This window comes from Magallana gigas, chromosome 2, assembly GCF_963853765.1.
Source record: "Magallana gigas chromosome 2, xbMagGiga1.1, whole genome shotgun sequence".
NCBI lineage: Eukaryota > Metazoa > Mollusca > Bivalvia > Ostreida > Ostreidae > Magallana > Magallana gigas.
Window position 1 is genome coordinate 269429 of NC_088854.1, and position 22352 is coordinate 291780.

Sequence of the window (22352 nt, forward strand, 5' to 3'; positions counted from 1 at the left end):
GTCGATACATTTTGTCGAATCCCCAGCGTTCGGGATTGTATACGGTGAAATTGTTGAGTGTTCTTTCATATAGTCACGTGTAATTCCCACTATGATTATTGATTACTGAGTATTTTAAATGTACATGCAGTATAATTATAACCACCGCCACCGTGTAGTATGCATTTAAAGACTATTAATTTCTTTACAAAACACACTGTCTACAGCTTTAAAAATAGATGAGGATAAACCAAGTTTTTCTTTTATTTTCGACAACACGTCATGATTTTTTTTATTAATTGTAAAGTGAAAGAAGGAGACAGACAAACTAATTGATCTCGAAGTAAACACAGATCAGAGACATGTCATCCGTTCGTGACATTCAAAGAAACGCCAAGGAGATCAAGACCCTACTGAAGTTTGCAAAACATGGAAAATGGGATGGGGTCTGGCTGATCTTAGGTGAGCCCTCTGCACCCCGTCAGCCATTATTCTTGAATTGCATCCCGGAGGATCGCCGCTGGGGAATACTGCATCAAGCTGTCTATTTGAACAATTACCATGTTGTCGAAAAACTGTTGAAATTCAGCACTTGTGATATCAATATTAAAGCCAAAGATGGTTCGAATGAAATTGGTCCCTTTGGAAGAAAAACAGCGAAGGATGTTGCAAATGACTTTAAGCGAACGGAAATTCTTGAACTTCTTGGGCACACAGCCAGACGAATAGATTTACACATGCCTCAGACACTACTGACATTCTACATGCTTCCAACAGAGGGAGGAGATTGCGATCTTTTTTTGCTGACACTAACTCTTGCATCATATGAAACAACTTTTATCCCACCAAATTCAGAGAGTACAACTCTAGAAAATTTATTGTATGACGTTTGGGAGAATGTCGATGCCGTTCCAGGGCGTTGGAAGGCAGTGCAAGACAGAGTAGCGGAGGCAGCTTATGTCGTCTGCCATCATACATATAAAAACATCATCGCTTGTCCGGATAAGGAATCGTTCTATGGAGCTATCATCAGCGCATACACTTTCGAGGACAGTTATTTATATGACCATCTAAATACGGCTCTCCGTCGTCAGCACCAGGCGGACTACCGACCTACAGCAGACGACTTAGCACTAGGTCCGTACGTCCTGATGTACCAGCTTCTGCTTCTCTTCTGGGACCAGCTTCACAGAGAGCGGCGCGTTACCTACCGCAGAATGCGTGTCTCTCCCGAGGACCTCCACCAGTATCGGGTAGGAACAAAGTTCGCTTGGATGTCCTTTGTTTCTTCTTCCGTGGAAGTCGAAAAAGCACTCAATTTTCCAACTCGCTTGACAACCAGCGGTGACGAAAATGTCATGTTTAAAATTGATAACTCATCAGAGTGTCAGTGGCAGCCCAGAAACATAGAGAGGTATGCTCGGTATATGGAGAGGGAGAGAGTGTACCCTGCTGGAGCCAAGTTCCTCGTGACAAAAAGAACCCAGGATAAACGCTTACGTCACCAAACAGAGATCTCGCTGAAATTAGTCAAAGAGTGACATCTTGCTCAAGCTCAAGCAAATGCCCATCATTATACCATATGTAATTGTTGATGGAGTTAATCCCTTTCACATACATTTTACCTATGAAGACTGCTGGGCCTAATAAATTAAATTATAAATAATTCCCTTAAGGAGCTTGGGGTTTCTGTAAAACTTGATACCTTTACGGAGATTAGGGTATGCGGTATCGTCCGAATTCGGGAAGGTATTACATTCAGGTGGGTCCCTACTCGAGTGACGTCATCACTGATAGCTTTGTATAAATTTTATTGAACATATGTAATAACATTACCGATTAAGCACAGAAATATTGTATGGAACTGACATCGATGTAATTTCAAACCTTCTGCATGTTGAAGGTTTTGATTTTTGGGAGTTGATTTTAATCAACTCTCCTATGCAGTTACTCAGACAAACCGAAAGTGAAACAGTGTTTGGACCTCAGCACAAATCATTGCTGCTGACAAGACTTAGTTCTTGAAAATAATTGATAAATTCGATGTAATGTATGCTAATAAAAGCATTGTTTTCAAGGAAATTTATTTATAAATACCTTGAAAATAGTCAGATTTTAAATGGTACGAACAATTTAAATATTTTTTGTAGTCGTATGTATTCCTACGCCAGAGTTCAATATAGTCTCGTTCAACTCGACGCTCGGCTGTCTCCGTAAATCCTTCTCGGAGATTTACGGTGTCAACCGAGCGTTCGGTTGAACGAGACTATATTGATTGAGTTCAATATTGCTTGGATCCATACAATTTTCGAGAAATATTTCTATTACTGATACATAGTTTCATTGAATTGATTTTATCTTTAAATATTATTTAACATGATTCATATGAGGGTTTCTCGACATTCTTGTCGAAAAGGTCCAAAAATTCATTTTATAAAAATGTGCGTAATTCATATTAGAAACTACATGTACTTGTCATGCAAAATAACATATCATTGATTTTGAAATAAATAAACATCGACAATATCAACTCCCGTCAGTTCTTCAGTACTTTGATTAACCACTGTACGCTTTAAAATAGTCTTTTTTTACAAACATTTCTGCATTTGTGCACAGTTCTTACAATAGTCCTCTACACAGGACTTCCTTTTAAAAACAAAGACATCTAATATTTTTCTGAACATACAAGCTAATTTACCTAAAAAAATGTTGGAAGAAAAATCAATGGCACATTCCCAAGGTCAGGTTGATTGAGCGGTATGGGGGTCTACATGCTCCAAAGCTTGGAAAAAAGAAAATAAATATTCTTTAGTTTTCCAAGTGCAACAGATATATAAATCCAAAATTTCAAAGAAAAAATAAGTAACATAATCATTATATATATATATATATATATATATATATATATATATATATATATATATATATATATATATATATATATATATATATATATATATTGTATTCTTTCCTTACAGAATGTCATTTGTATATAGTCATTGTTATCCGTTTATCAATAAAAAAAAATATCACTCCAATGTGTTCCTCACATGATAATTACAATACTTGATTAAAAAATATATATTTATAAAATTTGTTTACTTTGCAACAGAACACAGAAGGTTATATATAAAAACAAACTCTCTTCTAGTCAATTCATAAATGCAGGTGTTCCTCAGAGCACTGTTTTTGACCCATTATTGTTTTTACTCTGTGTAAAAGATGTAGACTTTATGCTGATGATGGTACATTACTACAGTGTTCAAACAATATTTCTGTCGTAGAAGATAATCTTAATTATGATCTTCATCTACTTAAGGAATGGTCAAAACAATGGCTTCTAGAATGTAATCCACAAAGAACAAAAGTTGTATTCTTTAGTTTTAAAAATGTTGAAAAATTTTCCAAAATTTTTGTTGTTGATGATTTGTTGATGATTGTGCTTTGGAATATGTTTCACAACACAAGCATCTAGGAGTATTGTTATCTTCAAATTTAAGTTTGTCTAATCACATAGACATCATTGTTAAAAAAGCTTACAAAAAACCTTGGTCTACTTAAAAAAATTAAATTTACTGTATCTAGAGCTATTTTAGCACAAATGTATGTATCATTTAAAAGATCACAACTAGAGTATGCTGTTGAAATTGGTCTGGATGTACCCAATTCGATATTGATAAGCTTGAAAAGGTTCAATTATATGCAGCAAGAATAGTTTCAGGTCTTTCTGCTATAGCTTCAAGAAATTCTCTTTATTTGGAAACAGGATGGGAACCATTAATAATGAGACGAGACCGCTTTAAATTATCTACTATGTTCAAAATTCATAATAATTTTGTTCCTTCTTTTCTAAAAGATATAACTCCTGTAATTAGAAGTTAGAACTCCTCCAACTATTCTTTGCCTAGATGTAGATTAGAAGTCTTTAACAAGTCATTTTTTCCTGACACTATTCTACATGCAAGTGGAATAGTCTAAGTAATAATACCAGGGAAGCTACTTCGTTAAGTATTTTTATGAAAACACTAAAGAACGATTGTACAAAGCATCCTAAGTATTTCTCTTTTGGTAAAAGATTCTTATATATACCATTCAAACGAAATTTAGGCATAATTGTGTTCTCAATTATGATCTTTATCGGTGTAACATAATAGCCAACCCAATGTGTTCATGTGGAAATTTAGACGATGCACATCACTTATTCTTCGTTTGTAAAAAATATTCATTATTAAGACAATCATTAATGTATAATCTTTTATCGTTGAACTCTGAGAATATAATTGATGTAAATTTGATACTTTGGGGTGACAAAAAGAATTAGTTCATACATTTATAAAAAAGTGTGGAAGATTTATTTAAGTTTTTAATTTATTTGCATAACTTTCTTCTCCATCCTTATTCTAATTCTAGATTTACATAGTTTTACAGCATTCAAAACTAATGATTTATTTGTATTTCATTAAGTGTACTATAACTAGTACTGTTATAATAAATGTTAACTGCATTGTATGGCACTGTAATATATTATGTACAAGGAGGGAACTCTCAAAGTTTTTGGAACTTGTGTCCAATCCTTTTGGCATTAGTCAATAAAACATGTTCAACTCAACTTATCGATCTCTTTGTGGTCGGTGATGTCGCCCATCGTAGCTCTCGGCGGCACCACATACCACTACATGAGAGCTCTGTGTATACGCATGCTCTGACTTACGGCAACAATATTTAATAGTATTAGATACCGTACATGTACCTTAATTATGAAATCAATTTATGTATAATACTGATTAGCGCGATCAATTTTGACATTTTTTTGGAAATCATAGGACGTGTCTCTGACCTACATATTTTACAATATGCAGGTGATAATGCTTCAATTACTTTTTATTTGAAATTTCATCGTTGCCGTATGTGGTTTTATCTAATTTGAATTACAGTTTCTCAATCTGTCATACCTAGTATTAAAAAAAATTAACATACACAAACTTAAGAAAGATGGTTCCACTTCCTGGTCTGTTTATTTTCATCTATGAAAATTCAATAGTCATGGGCAATAGTTTAATTAATGAAAAGAAAACTGCCGAGTTTACGAGAAAACATAAATACAATATTTAATTTCTAGCTCACTAAATCTGAAGCCATCCTTTGTCCAGTCCTTCTGCCAGTCTATCTAATTTCTTCCGTCCGTAACCCTTTAACATATTCGAATGTTCTCCTAAGAAAGCCACAGGGCTAATTAATCTATATTTAAACCAAACCTTAAGCACAAATCGATCATTCCTACATGAAGGAGCTAGATTAAAATTAAGAAAAATGGGACATTCCAAGCTTTTATCTTTATAAACTGTAAATATAATGCATGGATTTCGTTAAAATCTTTATTCTTATATGAAAATTACTGCACAAGAAATACCAAAATTAACAAAAAAAGCTTCAATGTATACATGTATTATTTTTAAACCGTGACCCCCGCTTCCCCTACCAGAGAGGGCCCCGGCGCATTTTGCATGGTTATACATTTTGGTTCAACAAATATAGGTATAATATATGAACAATTTCATTTTTCTTGGTCAGAGAACAAGTTAAACATGAAAAGATTTAGTTAGGATTGTACGTAAGTATTTGAAGATAATGGACTAATTATGATGTACATGCTTATATATCCTGGCGTCATGGGTTTCTGATAGGCTAACACTAAACGCTGTCTCTAATGACTATCTCACTAGTTATAACAACTTTGAAACTATAGAATACTGTATAAATCATTATTAACCACAGAGATAGCATCGAAAATCGCTGATACAAAGTCAAAGTTAGTCGTCTTCATATACAGTTTCGAGCTATAGATAAACTGGATGCCGCAGTTGACCGATAAAAATTGGGTGTCAAATATATGTTTATAATAGTATGACTCATCAACATTTTTTTTTCAATAATAGTAAACATAAATGTGACAGAACCTTTTTAAAACAGTGTTCTTTAACATTTAATTTCCAATTATTTTCTGAACTTTTATTTTAACTTAAAACCTTTAGATATTTAATTTCCCCCATAAATTCATTTTATCCGGATGATTAATCAAACAAGGAATCTCTCAATACATAAATTACAAGACTACAAGTTTTGTATCGCATGGATCGAGGCTTAATATGATAAACAAATTAAGTGTATATTCATTTAGTTTAAACTAATATACTTGTTTTAGCTTCATCCTGCTGAATTCAGAGATATTCAGAGCTATTTATAAAATATAGAATGGCAAGAGCTAGTATTCAGGTGAGTTATGTAAACTATGGGTCTCTCCGTTGCCCCCCCCCCCCCTTTTCTTCAATTTGATCACCGGGACCAGAGACATAAATAATTATTTATGTCTCTGCCGGGACACTAGCAAAAAATCTTAACAATTTCCGGCCCTGATATTGAAGAAATTTAATTCAAAGGAATTAAATTATAAGAATGTGTCAGTTGACAATTATGTTTTTCGATAGATTAGTAAACTATATATGTATATGAATATAATCTTATTCGGGCTTTAAAATCGTAAATCAGGTCTGTTTGCAGTTTCGCATATTAAACTTTTCAAGCGTTTTTGTAACAAAGATCACCCCAGAGTTCCACCGTGATCATGCGCAATGAAGCAAAATTAAAGAACTCGAAACATTTGGTGAAAATTGTTCATTTGTAAATCTAAAGATCTAGTCATGATGAGCGCAATCAGCAGGTAGTTGGTTTAGATTTGACATGACATCTTCAAATCCAGCCGGAAGAAAGCCGGCTCTGTGCCGTTTCTTCGTGAATACTGGGAACTGTGTTTACGGGGATGAGTGTCAGTTTCTCCACCAGAACCCAGGAATGGGATTTCAAAAACCGTTTTCAAACGGACCAATGCATTCTTCGGAAAATCATGGTGTGAATTTTCTCTAGTTACATATTTCTTGTTGAGATCATTGTACATATGTTTCGAATGTCAATATGACTGGAAGAAATAGAGGCTAATCGCGTGTAAACAATGTTTTTCCTAACTAGGTCAAACAATGAATTGCCTAATATTTTGTCGCACTACACCGATGCCAAGCGTAATACTGAGTTAAGAATTTTCTAAAGATTACCAAACTTTCATTTGATTTGATTTTTTTTATTGTATCTTATCTATCTTAATATTCTATATTATGTGTGAATTCATTGCACAACATAAATAAACAGATGTATTGGTTTAGCATGCACCATCTGACAATGTGTAAATTTTGGTTCAGGAAATGTACATAGTACATCTTGTAAAATTATTTCAAGTTGATAATTTTAGGAGCCATAAATTGAGATCTTTTGTAAACAACTTGTTAAATAACTCTTGAGTGTTTGCTTTTTATTAGTATCTCAGTTTTTGTATCAATATTACGTTGTAGATGTAAATGATGACATATTTTATTTTTTTCTGAAATGGTCAAAGTTTTTTTTTTATAGAGTACCATTGAATAAACTTGGCCAAGCATCATAAAATATAGCTGCAGGTCTATAGCTCCCAGTCTGAAAGAAAAAAAATTGGATGGATGACATGGGAGCTACAGTGCCTCTCAAAGTAAAAAAAAACTGCAATCTATAGTACACTAAAAATTGTGCTAAATTTGGACTGATTAACCTTATATTCAGAGAATATAGGTGGAAAATATTACTACCATAAATTTTTTCAGCAAATTTACTGCTGATTTTGTTGCCTTACTTGCCTCTGATATTCTTTAAAGCACCAACCCTATAAGTGCAGTTTGTTTACATGTAAAAATGGCAACTTGATCTCGATGTGAATTTTACATATTTCATTTTCAGAGGATGGTTAGCATGTTTTAGAGATTGTCTGCTGCAAGTAAAGAGACGATATCAGTAATAAATTGTCCGAAGAGTTTAATGGTGCTAATATTTTCCACATATATTGTTTGTTAAAGGTTATTTAGTTCAAAACTAGCACAATTTTTTTGTGCATTGTAAATTGCAATATTTTACTGTGGGAGGCACTGTAGCTCCCTGGATGTCCATCTGATTTTGTTTCGACTGGGAGCTAAAGACCTGCATCTACATAAAATATACTGAAATGTTACGTGTGTTCTTACAGTATGGCATCAGGGAAACTCAAACCTAAATTTGAGGTGCAAATCAATACCCTCTACAAAAAGAAATGAAGTGAATGTTTAAATTTTATTTGTTAAATACATGTATTGCAATTCATTGGGAAAAGCAATGATTTTAATATCTATGTACATGAAATACAGGGATACAGACTTCATTTTCTGTTTACCTATCTTGTCTTTGATTAATCCTGTAAGGAAATATGTCTGATGGTTGTCAACGTGGTAATTATAACTATAGATTATATAGTTATAATCATACGCTTATTGTTACTAGTCGATGGTTCTTTGCTGTATACAGTTATATATAGTATTCCAAAATATTCAGCTAGATATCTTTAAAAATGATGGTTCTTTAATGGACCTTTTTTGGATAAACCTAAAACAATTTATGTATTGTTTTGTTGATCCACCAGCTATATTTGAATTTTGATGCAGGGCTATTATGTGATGTAGGAAAAATTGTTTAAGACTTTTATTTAACTATGTAGATTAAATTAGAATTTGATTTTAAAGCTTATTTTCTGTACTGGAAGATAAAATCATACTAACATGTAGTAATATCAGTACTTAAATGATTAAACATAAACAATGCTGCTGTATATATCAGAGCAATTGTGAGCATTAATGACCTATTTTCTACCACATTTGGTATTTGACATTTTCGTTACTTATTCTATAAGAAACCAAAAGAAATGATCAGAAACTTACTAAAGCAGAGTTTTACATCCCATTTAAGTTTACCTTATCAAAGTCCAGTAGCTGATAGTCTGAACTTTTAACAACATGCAGAACTAGGTCAACTTAGATAACACCATCTCTGTAATGGCTTATGACTTGCTGCTATTTATGAAAAGGATTGAATTGGAAAAGGAAGCAACAGGTTAAAACCTTGTGTTCTTTGTAAGGTGTGAGATTTAATCCAGAAATGTACAGATATATTAAATGTTGTTTTAGGGTTACCAGATTCCTTAGGAAACAATGGAGACCAGTACTTCAATGCTACGTTTGGGGGGGAATCAACTGTGCCAGAGTTTAACCCCTTTTCTGTAAGTTTTCTGCTAATTATGACAGATTGAAATTCTTAAATTAACTGTTTATTTAAAGAAATGTATTTTTCAATGAAGTTTCAGCCAGTTACAGTTGTTCATATTTTCCAAAGACATACTTCTGGTTCAACTTGTCAGTTTATCATGTTGAAAAAGAACATTATAAATCTCTCTATAAACAATAAACTATAATATTTAATTCAACAATTGATTTCATTTATATATGCATTCAAATTCCTCTTAAAGTAAATATTGCAATGCTTAGGAGCATGTGTTTTGCTAACCCATTCAATGAAACTACTAGAGTGGTTTTCAAATCTTGCGAAAATGATACATGTATCTCTAAGTATGAGATGAAGGACTTTTTAAACTATATGTTAGTTTCATTTGCTGATATAAAGCAGTGGCTGTGTATCATGTAATTACAACAAAGTCATGAATTTCACAGTCTCATGAATGATACCTGTTTAATAAACAAAATTTTCGCAAAAACCATATTTATCAAAGATTGTGGGAGTCATAAGTTCTATTGTTAAACTGAGCTCAGTTTTGCATTTGTTATGGGATATTGAAGCTTTAAGCAAATTTGTATTTATTATTAATGATTGTTTGGATTGCTGAACTGCAAGAATTGTAGAGGTCTTACAATTATTTGAAGTAATAGCAGAGGTCTTACAATAACCGAGACCTTACAGTGATTTGAACCTTTCATTAACAGAGGTCACACAATGATTAAAAATATTAACAGAGGTAATAATGATTTGAAATAATAACAGTGGCCTTACAACAATTTAAAACATTCACAGGGACCTTAGTGATTTGAAATATTAACAGAGACCTTACCATGGCATACTTACACTGATAAATGATTTTAACAGAGGCCCCCTATGGGCCGGCCTGGCAGGGGGATGATTGGCCCCTCTGGTCCCGGACCAAACTTTGGTCCTAACAATCCCCGCATGGACCTGGCCGCTGGGGAAGGGAGACTTGACTGTCCTCCAGGGGGACCTATGAGGATGGACAACTTTAGGTCAGATAATCCAAGAATGGATCATGGATTAGCTTCAGACTTCGCAGCTTTAAATCTGCAGATTCCAAACACCACAAAGGTATCTCTTATGTTTGATTTCCTGAAACTTTATTTTATGCTTATAAGAAAGGGTAATTAATAAGATGATATCAATTTGTTGGCATCAAGCCAAGAGCGCTTGGACTCTGGGAAATGTGACAGCTTTGCAATGAAATTTTGAAGATGGAGTATATATCAACACATCTCCCTAAATTCAATGCACACTTATACAAGTTAACTATGAGCTTTTATCTTGCCAGGGACCAAACCCTATTGCCAATGAGTTCATCCCAAAGTCCTCCAGTCTCAGTCACAGTGCCAGTTCTCCAAACTTCTCCACCATCAATGGGAACGGATACATCCCCCCTCATTCTAATGGGCCACCCCCACCTCCCCCAATGATGATATCTGGGCAGCCTGAAAACCACAGTGTGGTAGCTGGGGCACCACCAAACAGTATGATGATGTCAAACACTCCTCCACCACATCTAGTGCCTACCAGTAAGTTAATTATTAATGAGGCCGGATCTAATTTGTTCTGCCCTAGATTTTTAGATGACATTTTTTACATTAATTTCTTCTGATACATTTATTATTTTAAGATAAAAAAAATTCAGACATTGTTTAGGGGGTCATCTCAAAGTTTATTAATGTTTGACCCTATGGGATTTTGCTTGAAATGTATCAATTTTGCACATTTTTCAAAAACCTTCTGCTCAAGGGATTTCTTTTTCTGTTCTACATATGAAAGTTATTGCTAAAAGGCATCAAACGATCAAATAAAAAAAACATTTTACTTCCTGGTTTGTTCCAGGGGCCTTATCAGAGTTGTTTTTTGTATGCCCAATTTCCACGATTTGTCAGATAATGACTATTTCTGATTTGACAAAAGCAGAAATGGTGATATATATAGTATTATTAAAACATTCAGACATATTTAAGTAATAAATAAATATATAACATCACATATTAAGGGTCATTAACACAAAATACATGGTTACTGTCTTGAAATACATGTAATAAGCTATATTTAGGCGGGTAAGAAAAATGTGACAGAGCGCTAGGCTTGCTGAGCCCTCTTCAGATTTTCGACCCGAGCCCAAATTTAGCTTATCCTTCAAGACATTTATGTTTATTCTACAGTATAATATCAAATTCACACCTCAAACTAGCTATTTTTGACAAATTTTGCTGAATATCTGCTGTTGAAACCATAACTCCATGGCGTCAACCAAGCAAAAGGATGAGGTCACAACGCAAGTGAAAGGCTGCGCGAATACGTGCATACTTGAAGTGTACTCGGCCTCGTTAAGTCTAATAGAAAGTCCACCAGTAGGTGTTTTGTGTCCAAGTATTATGTCATGTGATAACCAGAATCGGTGATGTGTTGTCATACTACATGTATTTCTACAAGATGAGTCAGCTGTTTGTAGTATTGTGTTTGAGCCACTCCATGTCAGCAGTTTGTAGTATTGTGTTTGAGCCACTCCATGTCAGCAGTTTTTGGGTTGTGCTTGAGCTGCACCATGTCAGCAGTTTGTTGGGTTGTGTTTGAGATGTTCTATGTCAGCATTGGTTTGTGGTCTGTTCCAGGTGGCGTCAGCCTTGCTACAACCAGTCCAAGTCACAGTCCTCATCTGTCTCCCTCCAACTCGCCCCTGATGATGCGACGGACAGCCTCGCCCATCGCCCCCCTCAAGCAAACCACCACTCCCAAGAAATCAAACAACACCACCATTCAGGTATTGAATGTCAGAGTTACTGCCCTTCAGTTACTTCCATGTACACATGTAAAGATCAAAACAATTTGGTGCCAGCTTTCTCTTATTAATTTAATGTCAATTTTCTTGTATGATAATTTTATAGCAAATGTTTTTGATATGTGCTCATGCATAACTGAAATGAGAAAAAATTGGAACTTGTTTTCTCATAAAGTTGAATAATAAGCTAAAAATATTTCAAGAAAAGTTTTTTTTTAATAAAGAAAGCCATACAAAATAGCAATTGGTATTCAAAGAATGGAAATAAGGATGTAATAGATGTAAATGTAGGAGTGACTTTATTTCTGTCTGGTTTAGGAGAATGTTGGTGGCACCACATACTTTTACTCCCCTGATGACTTCAATCCCCAGCATGAGGCCACTGTGAGTACTGTTATTTGTCTCGTCAATGTCCGTAACCTCTGAAAGAAATTTCCTCTACCTTAATGGAATTTATTGTGAACTATAAAGAAAATGAAAGACAACGCTAATTTATCTTACAGCAACTGCCAAACTTCTCCATGTTCCCCAGTCTGCCACCCCACATTGCTCATTTAACTGTCAAAAAGAACATGCCACAGTTCTTTATGCCAGATGAACTTAAAATGGTGAGTCATAAAGTTATGAAACCATCTTGAATACTGTATTGAGATATTTCAATTTGTTCTTGACATGTAGAGTTACTGAGCAAACGAACGATATATTGCATGACTATATATATGATAGATACTGTTATGAACTGTTTATATTGTGTAAATAGGAGTCTGATGTTATTCTGATCTCTTTGACAGGACATCTTAAACAGGCATGCTTTAACAATGGCACAACTAGACACAACTCAAACCACAGGTAGCAAAATGATATAAGATAGTGATCGAATGTGATAAGACTCTCCTCTTAAAGTTATTTTTGAAATAGAGTTAAACTCTATTTAATCCATAGAGTTAAACTCTATTTAATCCATAGAATCTGTGATAGGTTATAACATTTTGGTAAGTTAGAGCTGCTGTAACAATTTCCTATTACTGCTGACTTCCTTCAGATATTCCTGCAGAAGTGGACAACTATCATAATCTGTTCCCCCTGGAGCCCCCGTTGGCTAACCCAATGCAGAAATCCAACACGTTTGGGTACCCCACCACCTGTTACAAGGCAGTCAACACAAAGGACGGCCTCACCTACTGCTTACGCAGGGTTCACGGTAAAGACTCCCAGCCTGTCCCTCAGATATCATAGGGGTAGCTTAAAGCCCAGAAGATATTCTAGATGTAGCTTAATGTACTTTTAAATTTAGAGTTTTACATTTTTTTCTTTATAAAAGTACTAATGATGATTTATCATTGATTAGATATTGATAATCTTTTACACAGCAGCATTTGATGAATAAAAAATGACATTGATTGAAGATGTTTAATACTTATTAGTACCCACTGGTTTTGTGACTGTTAGGTTTTCGATTGTCCAACACAAAGTGTATGAGCATCATTGACATGTGGAAGAAGATGTACCATCCTAACATAGTCCAGCTGAGGGAGGTCTTTACCACAAAAGCCTTTGGAGACAATTGTAAGCTACCTTAACTTCTCCCTGAAGTATTACAACTGTAAACTACCTTAACATCGGACTGTAGTATTACAGCTGTAAGCTACCTTTAAAATCTCCCTGTAGTATGACAACTGTAAGCTACCTTTAAAATCTCCCTGTAGTATGACAACTGTAAACTACCTTAACATTAGACTGTAGTATAACAACTGTAAACTACCTTAACATCGGACTGTAGTATTACAGCTGTAAGCTACTTTTAAAATCTCCCTGTAGTATGACAACTGTAAGCTACCTTTGAAATCTCCCTGTAGTAAGACAATTGTAAACTACCTTAACATTAGACTGTAGTATGAAAACTGTAAACTACCTTAAGGTTCCTCGACACATCAAAATTTTATTTTATGGATCGATAGAGAATCTCTTTTGAAACATGATTCCACAAAACAGAGATCAATATCGGCTTTCAGTTATTTTATGCGAATTTTTTTGTATTTTTTCAGTGAAATAGGAAAAACTGTTTGGCAGACAAACAGAATATATTAGAGCTTTAAACTTGTTGTCAATTAATGTGTAATATAATTATAAATAAATTCATGCCAAAGATCGTTTGGTCAAGTGTTTAATTTTTTAATTAAAAAAATATTTCTGAAAATCAAAATTGCAATTCTTTAATATCTTTTTAATCTATGGATAAAATTTTAAAAATAACATGAAGTCACATAAACTATTTACTAAACAATGATATTTTACAAAGAAATTGAAATGAAAATGCGAAATTTTGGAAAAATTGTTATTTATCAAATTTTAACCGATCCCGATTGAAAAAAAACTGATCCCGATCAGAATTATTTAAAAATTGAAATTTTACAAATAAACTGCAGTTTTTTTTCTAAGTAATTGATATAAATTATAAAGTTAGTAAATGACGAAACCATTTTACAGCTAAACAACCTAAAATTTTTGCAAAATTCTGATTCATTCTAACTTTATGTGATTTCGTTCGGGATCAGTTTAATTACAATCGGGATCGGTTCGATTTTAAAATTTTCCATTTTTTCTTTAATTTAACTATTTGGTTTCAATTTCTTGTTGAAATATGATTGTACAGCAATTGTTAAATGCGAGTAACAGTTTATCTGCAGTTTTTATCCATAGATTTAAAAAATATCTACAGTCCTTTTTTTTCATTTTCATAAATATTTTTTTTACAAAAATATTTCAAAGTTTATCTGGCCGTTTTTGATATATATTTATAGATAATTGTATTGTGCATTAATTGATAACAAATTTTTAGCTCTAATATATCTTGTTCGCAGCTAAAACGATGTTTCCGGTTTCTATCATAAAATACAAAAAAAATCATATAAAATAATCAGAGGCCGATATAGGTGTCATTTTTGTTTAATCATTTCTCAAAAATGATTGTTCATCGATCCATCAAATAATGCATTGGTGTGTCGAGCCACCTTAACATCGGACTGTAGTATTACATCTGTAAGTTACCTTTGAAATCTCCCTGTAGTATGACAACTGTAAGCTACCTTTAAGATCTCCTTGTAGTATAACAACTGTAAACTACCTTAACATCGGACTGTAGTATGACAAATGTAAACTACCTAAACCTCTCTCTGACTGTAGTATGAAAACTGTAAACTACCTTTAAAATCTCCCTGTAGTATGACAACTGTAAGCTACCTTAACTTCTCCCTGTAGTATGACAATTGTAAGCTACCTTAACTTCTGACTGTAGTATGACAAATGTAAACTACCTAAAACTCTCCCTGTAGTATGAAAACTGTAAACTACCTTAACTTCTGACTGTAGTATGAAAACTGTAAGCTACCTAAATTTCTGACTGTAGCGTGACAGTTGTAAGCTACCTTTACGTCTGATTGTAGTATGAAAAGTGTAAGCTACCTTAATTTCTCCCTGTAGTATGAAAACTGTAAGCTACCTTAGCGTCTGAGTGTAGTATGAAAACTGTAAGCCACCTAAATTTCCAACTGTTGTATGACAACTGTAAACCAGCTTAATTTCTGACTAGTATGACAACTGTTAACTACCTTACCTTCTGACTGTAGTATTGGGGTTGTCAGCTACCTCAACTTTTATTGTAGTATGACATCTGTAAACTACCTTAACTTCTGCCTGTCTGAATACCTGTTTGTTTTACTCTCTGCAGCTATAGTATTTGTGTACGACTTTTTCCCGGGAGCAGAAACAGTTTTGTTGAAGCATTTCAGTGGACCTGGAGGGATGAATGGCTATACCAACGCCTTTAACATGGAGGGTGGCAGTTCATCTAGGTCCTACAACTCTAGCAACAAAGGTACAGAACTGTGTATAACATTGAAACTGAGTTGGAAGTGTTAGTATTTGCATTTGATCTTGGATTTGATGAAATACTCTGATTTGGAGACCTTTTGTTATTGTGGAAAGGTTTGAAAGCTAAGAACTTGCATCTTTTTGGAAGACTGTGATGGAAATGATTAATTCTTTTCATTGCAGGTCTGAATGGACCGAGACAACACGCTGGACTACTTCCAGAGAGTATGATTTGGGCTTACGTAGTCCAGCTTAGCTCCGCCTTGCGCGCCATTCACGCTGCTGGTCTGGCCTTTAGAACGATGGACCCCAGCAAAATCTTAATCTACAGCAAATCAAGGTCAAATTGATTAAACAGAACATTATTATCAAAATAAAGGAGATTCAGACAATATCCTCAACAGATTGATCTGATATTTCCCTGTATACAGTAATATTACATACAAGTTAATGTTTACGCAGTTATACACTCCATGTAAGATTTAATGTATATGACATACAAGTGAATATGTTACTTTGTTCCTAAGAGTTTTCATTGTTTACATAAATCTTTCATTTCCACTGCTTACAGATATGATTTTTAGGATTGCAAAAAATGACGTCGGTACTGTATGTATCATACTCAGTAAAGTTTGTACATAACATTTAGCTTCTCTTTTTACAGGATAAGGTTGAACTGTGTGGGTATCCTGGATGTGTTGACATTTGACAGTCAGGGAAACCCACCTTCTGCTATCCAACACTATCAGGTACAGCGAGATACAAGTAAACTAACAGGTGGTAGAGCGAGATACAAGTACACTAACAAGTGGTAACGAGAGATACAAGAACACTTACAAGTGGTAGAGAGAGATACAAGTATACTAACAAGTGGTAGAAAGAGATGCAAGTACACTAACAAGTGGTAGAAAGAGATACAAGTATGCTAACAAGTGGTAGAAAGAGATACAAGTACACTAACAAGTGGTAAAGAGAGATACAAGTACACTTACAAGTGGTAGAGAGAGATACAAGTACCCTAGCAAGTGGTAGAGCAAGATATAAGTACACTAATAAGTTAACTCTATAAGGTTTAGCAAGATACAAGTACACTTACAAGTAAACACTATTAGGTTTGTTGAAGTACAGTTACACTAACAAGTTAAAGTACTTAATCCTAGGTATTCTTAGTATTTGAGTTCATTGTTTTGATTTTCCAGCATAAATAGTAATATGTACGCTCAGTATTTGAGTTCTTTGTTTTGACTCTCCAGCATAGATATTCGTATGTATGCTCAGTATTTGAGTTCTTTGTTTTGACTCCCAGCATAAATAGTCATATGTATGCTCAGTATTTGAGTTTTTTGTTTTGACTCCCAGCATAAATAGTCATATGTACGCTCAGTATTTGAGTTCTTTGTTTTGACTCCCAGCAAGAAGACTTGGTGTACCTGGGTAAGGTGGTGCTGGCCCTGGCCTGTAACACGGTGATGGCCATCAAGCGAGACAACTTCCAGAACTCAATGGAACTCATCGCCAGGAACTACTCAGCTGACCTGAAGAACTTTTTCCTGTAAGTCAGCTCTCCCAATTGTCAACTCCCCAAATTACTGAGATAATAGATAAAGTCTAGTATTTTGATTATTGAGATACAAAATAAATCAACTGTGTGAAGTACTGAGATATTAGGTTATCAACTGTGCTATTAGATAAAGTCATCTCTTCTCAAAAAAAAAAAAACTGAAATAGAATAGAATTTAATTATGATTTGGCATTGATTTCAATCATCAAATTAAAAAAAAATTAGTGGATATCAAACACTTGAAGGTTTTTTTAACCATTTGTTATATCAAACACCTTTAGATATTTGTTAATTAATCATTTTATCAAACACTTGTAGATATTTATAATTAATCATTATATTAAACACTTGTAGATATTTGTAAATTAATTATCATAGCAAACACTTGTAGATATTTGTAAATTAATTATCATAGCAAACAATTGTAGATATTTGTAAATTAATCATTATAGCAAACAATTGTAGATATTTGTAAATTAATCATTATAGCAAACAATTGTAGATATTTATAATTAATCATTATAGCAAACAATTGTAGATATTTGTAAATTAATTATTATATCAAACAATTGTAGATACTTGTTTATTAATCATTATATCAAACACTTGTAGATATTTGTAAATTAATCATTATATCAAACACTTGTAGATATTTGTAAATTAATTATTATATCAAACAATTGTAGATACTTGTAAATTAATTATCATAGCAAACACTTGTAGATACTTGTTAATTAATCATTATATCAAACACTTGTAGATATTTGTAAATTAATCATTATATCAAACACTTGTAGATATTTGTAAATTAATCATTATATCAAACACTTGTAGATATTTGTAAATTAATTATTATATCAAACAATTGTAGATACTTGTAAATTAATCATTATAGCAAACAATTGTAGATACTTGTTAATTAATCATTATATCAAACAATTTTAGATACTTGTTAACCAATCAGACTCGGCCTCGCAGCATTAATGACATCATGCCAATGATAGGGGCTCGTTTTTATACTCAGCTGGACTCGGCTCAACTCAGGAGTGATGTCATTGAAAATGAACTGACAAAGGTAAAACAACTGTGTTAGAACACCTTTGTACTTGGTGCTGAATCATTATAGATAATTCATGTAGGCAAGAATTGGATTATAATGATCCATATTTGTTTAAGAAATTAATGAGATCTCTGTTGAGTGGTTGTTAATTTGTTGGTCTTTGCTGATCCTTTAGGAAGTGGAGAATGGACGCTTGTTTCGACTTTTAGCAAAACTGGGAACTATCAACGAGAGACCAGAGTAAGTAGTGACTGTAGTTGATGGTAGGGTGTCGCAGTAATACGAAAGAGTAAACACTTGAGCCTTGTACCTTCAGACCCAAGTGTATCACTCAGTTGTTCAGGTTGAGTTAGTCAAAACTAATGCCATTCACAGTCAAAACATATATATCAGTCGAAATATCATCTTTATCACTGTCAAAAACTAGTGTTAATTATTGTCAAAACTTGAACCCTATAGAGACCAATCAGAATTTTAATGGCTAATGTTAAAAAGATGGGAAGAGAAAATTGCAAACTTTATATTTTGAGAAAAACTGGAATGATGTTCTGTTTTTTCCCCAGGAATTGATTAATCTTGAGGTGATGTGATACTGAGTTTTCAGATGATGTGACGTTGGCATAAATAATCATATATATAACCGTGATATGATGTGACATTGGTATTTTGATATAAACTTGACATCATATGACATTGACTTTTAGACTGAAATAATCTTGACATGATGTGACTTACTTTTCTGATATAACCTTGACTTGTTTGACATTTCAGATACAACCTTGACATGCAGTGGTCAGAGACAGGGGACCGCTACATGCTGAAGCTGTTCAGGGATTACCTGTTTCACCAGGTGGATCAGACAGGTGCTCCATGGATAGACATGGCCCACATTGTTCAGTGCCTCAATAAGGTGACTCAAATATTGCTATTGAAAACAAGCACTTAGATTTTCTGGTCATGGAAAGGCTCAAATCAATTAATTCCTTCTTTTAAACAATTATTAAAAGCTATGGTTGATACATGTATATTGACAGGAAAGTGATACTGCAGAAAAATTTAATGTTAATGAAATCTTGACCTTTTTTGGCCTATCCATGAATACATTCAATGCAAATAGAAATGTCTATGATCATCTTGCTTTAATTTCCAGTTGGACTCTGGATCCCCTGAGAGGATTTGTTTGACATCTCGTGATGAACAGAGCGTGTTGGTCGTGTCCTATGCTGAACTCAAGCAGAACTATGAGCGAGCTTTCAGTGAGCTGCTATCATCCAGTCAGAGTCACTCCACATTTACGTAGCCACAGGGAAGAATCGATCTGTGTTAAATTTAAAGTTTACTGTTGCTAATCTCATGACCCTTTAAGTCTTACGTTTTTTGTGCAAAATGTGCTGGTCAGTATTGAACCAAAGGGACACTCATTCCTTAATGAAAGGACATGATATTAATCTGATCAAAGTTTTATAATTGTGTAAGTTGCAATATATTGACATGAGATCTCGCTTTGAATGCCCAAATGTTCTGAGTTTGTTGTGTACTGTAGCCATGTTACCAAGTATTTTAATGTTCTCCTCTCACATTCAAGTGCTTGTAAATCACAAGGCAGCAGCTCTGGAAACGATTCCAAGGAAGGAATCCGTGCTGGAAAGAAATTCTTAATGGAATCTGTGCTATAAAGATATTCCTAATGAATCAGTGCTGGGGAAAATTCCTAATGGAATCTGTGCCAGAAAGGAATTAAATCAGAGCAAATGCTAATTTATTTTTAAATTGTATGAAATGAACTTGATACTTGTAATTTGTATTGTCACAATTGAGGGACATTTGGAGAACATGAACTATTTGTGTATTTATTTGTATTTAATGCATTTTTATTGTTGACAGATATTTGCCATTAATATCTTGATATCTTTGTGATGACTATTGGGCATTTTGGCAATTAGGGCAGCACTGTAGGCTTGCTTCTGGTGGGGGAGGGGCGTGGCTTATCTCCTTGTTGTGGAGGGGAGGTCACTCCTGAAGGAGTTTGAAATGCAGCCAGTCTGATGTGTTTTTGATAACCTGCTCATTTTAATTGACAGCTTTATTCACATATCTAGCCCATGTTAATGTCAACTGTTGGTTAAAATTTTGTTTAGTTTTTGCATTTGTGCAATAGAATTTTGTATTTGATTGCAAATATTGTAATTACTGGGGCATGCTTTTGTGTTCAAAAATATAAAAATGAATGTTTTTGTTTAAAAAATTCTATGAGTCAAAAGATATGAAAAAATTATGATTTTTGAAAAGGTATTAAAAATAACTGATGGACATTGTAATTTTGGTCTCAAATTAGAAATTATGATATTTAGAGAGGTTTAGTTAAGAAGAAATTTTTCAGCAATTAACATCAACCCAGTTTATAATGTGATATTTTTACTGAAATATTTTAAACTGTGTGAATACAGCTGTGACATTGGTCTGGTTGACTTCTCAAAAGGAATGTTTGATGGAGTGTAAGGTGTGTACTAGGTGAACAGATGGAATATACAGATAGGATATACAGGGTGTTACGGTACCGGTAAAGTGCTGGGGGGGGGGGGGGGGGGCAAATCAATGGCCGGTACTTGTTGCTCTTATTGAACCTGTGTTGGAAGGGGGCATGGAATTACAATTATAGGAATGCCAAGGTCTGCTTTCTATTTTAGACTTGATAACTTGACTTAGAAGGAATGAAAAGTTTTTTTCTCAGGAAAAAAGTTTAAATAGAGGGGGGAGCGTTAGCTGGAAGAGTGTAAATGACAAGGTTAATTTTAGGCAGTAATATACAAATGTGTCTAGGAAAAACAGAAACTACAAACTGGTTTGTTTAGGCAGGGATATCAGATATTAGGGAGATATTGAGATTGTTAACCAACACCAGTCGTAAGCTTTCACATGTTCATATGTCAGTAAATTAATTAACCGATGTTTTACTGTGCTAGGGTGTTAATTTATTATGACGTTATTTCAATGTTGACAACAGTGAAGAGATATCATGCAGAGTTATGTTTCTTGGTACCGTTGTATACATTGAAGTACTGATTAATTTTAACAAAACTCGGCAGCATAATGGTTTTTTTCTGTTGTTGACAAGGTCTGTACAGATATAATTAAGGAGGCATATGTACAGACGAAATATTTTTATGATGATAAAAATGTTAAAAATACCAATTTAAAAAAATAATAAAATATTGAGAAAATTAGGACAGATTTGTTTTATTTTATTTTTTTGTTGATAGACGTGGCTCCTTATAGGTAATGATGTTCATAGGCATGAACTGGACAGTGAACCACAGGAATTCATTGTAACAACATCTAATGATTTAGTATTATTTTACGATATACTATCGCATCGTTAATTATTAAAGATATAATATTTTATTGCATTAAGCTGAATGAAATCCAACCACCAATGATACAACCTTATATGAAATTATAAATTTCTGTTTTAAAGATCAGGGGCGTACAAGGCGTTGTATAACCCCCACTCGGCGCAATGAAGACGAAAGAATTTCAATTTAAGTTAGAATATTAATTTTTGACTTTAATGCATCGTTTTTATGATAAATTTCACGATGGAAGTCAATATATATTCATTCTATAAACACAACAGGTATGTGTTTCCAAGTTAAGCTGCACATCGTTTTTTGCCCAAATCTTGGATCATTTACTGTTCATTATTGCAAAAGTAGGTATGAATGGGTCCTGACTCCATCGTAAAAGTACTTTTATTTAAAGAATAAGTTTATTTTAATTTTTATTATTGATTTATTAAGATGGAGTCTAGACCCATAATGGGTGAAATTTGTAATTTTCACCAATAACGTTTTACTATACTAATTATTGTCAAACAGTTAAATTTATTCACC

At 33.7% G+C, this 22352-nt stretch overlaps 1 protein-coding gene across 2 annotated transcripts; it reads left to right on the forward strand.

Moving 5' to 3' along the window:
* Positions 1-6580: 6580 nt before the first annotated feature.
* LOC105333885 (PAN2-PAN3 deadenylation complex subunit Pan3) lies at positions 6581-21686 on the forward strand. 2 transcript variants are annotated; one of them, XM_034461668.2, is made up of 18 exons: positions 6581-6883; positions 9051-9142; positions 10021-10251; positions 10472-10712; positions 11805-11953; positions 12290-12355; positions 12475-12579; positions 12763-12820; positions 13014-13172; positions 13421-13537; positions 15699-15845; positions 16025-16181; positions 16506-16590; positions 17254-17393; positions 18348-18477; positions 18638-18702; positions 19234-19372; positions 19613-21686. In XM_034461668.2, the coding sequence occupies exons 1-18, from the start codon at positions 6718-6720 to the stop codon at positions 19760-19762; spliced, it is 2397 nt and encodes a 798-aa protein (XP_034317559.2). In that variant the 5' UTR covers positions 6581-6717; the 3' UTR covers positions 19763-21686. The 2 variants fall into 2 exon arrangements, with proteins under 2 accessions (XP_034317559.2, XP_065930446.1); XM_066074374.1 differs by lacking the exon at positions 6581-6883 and adding an exon at positions 8904-8976.
* Positions 21687-22352: the final 666 nt, after the last annotated feature.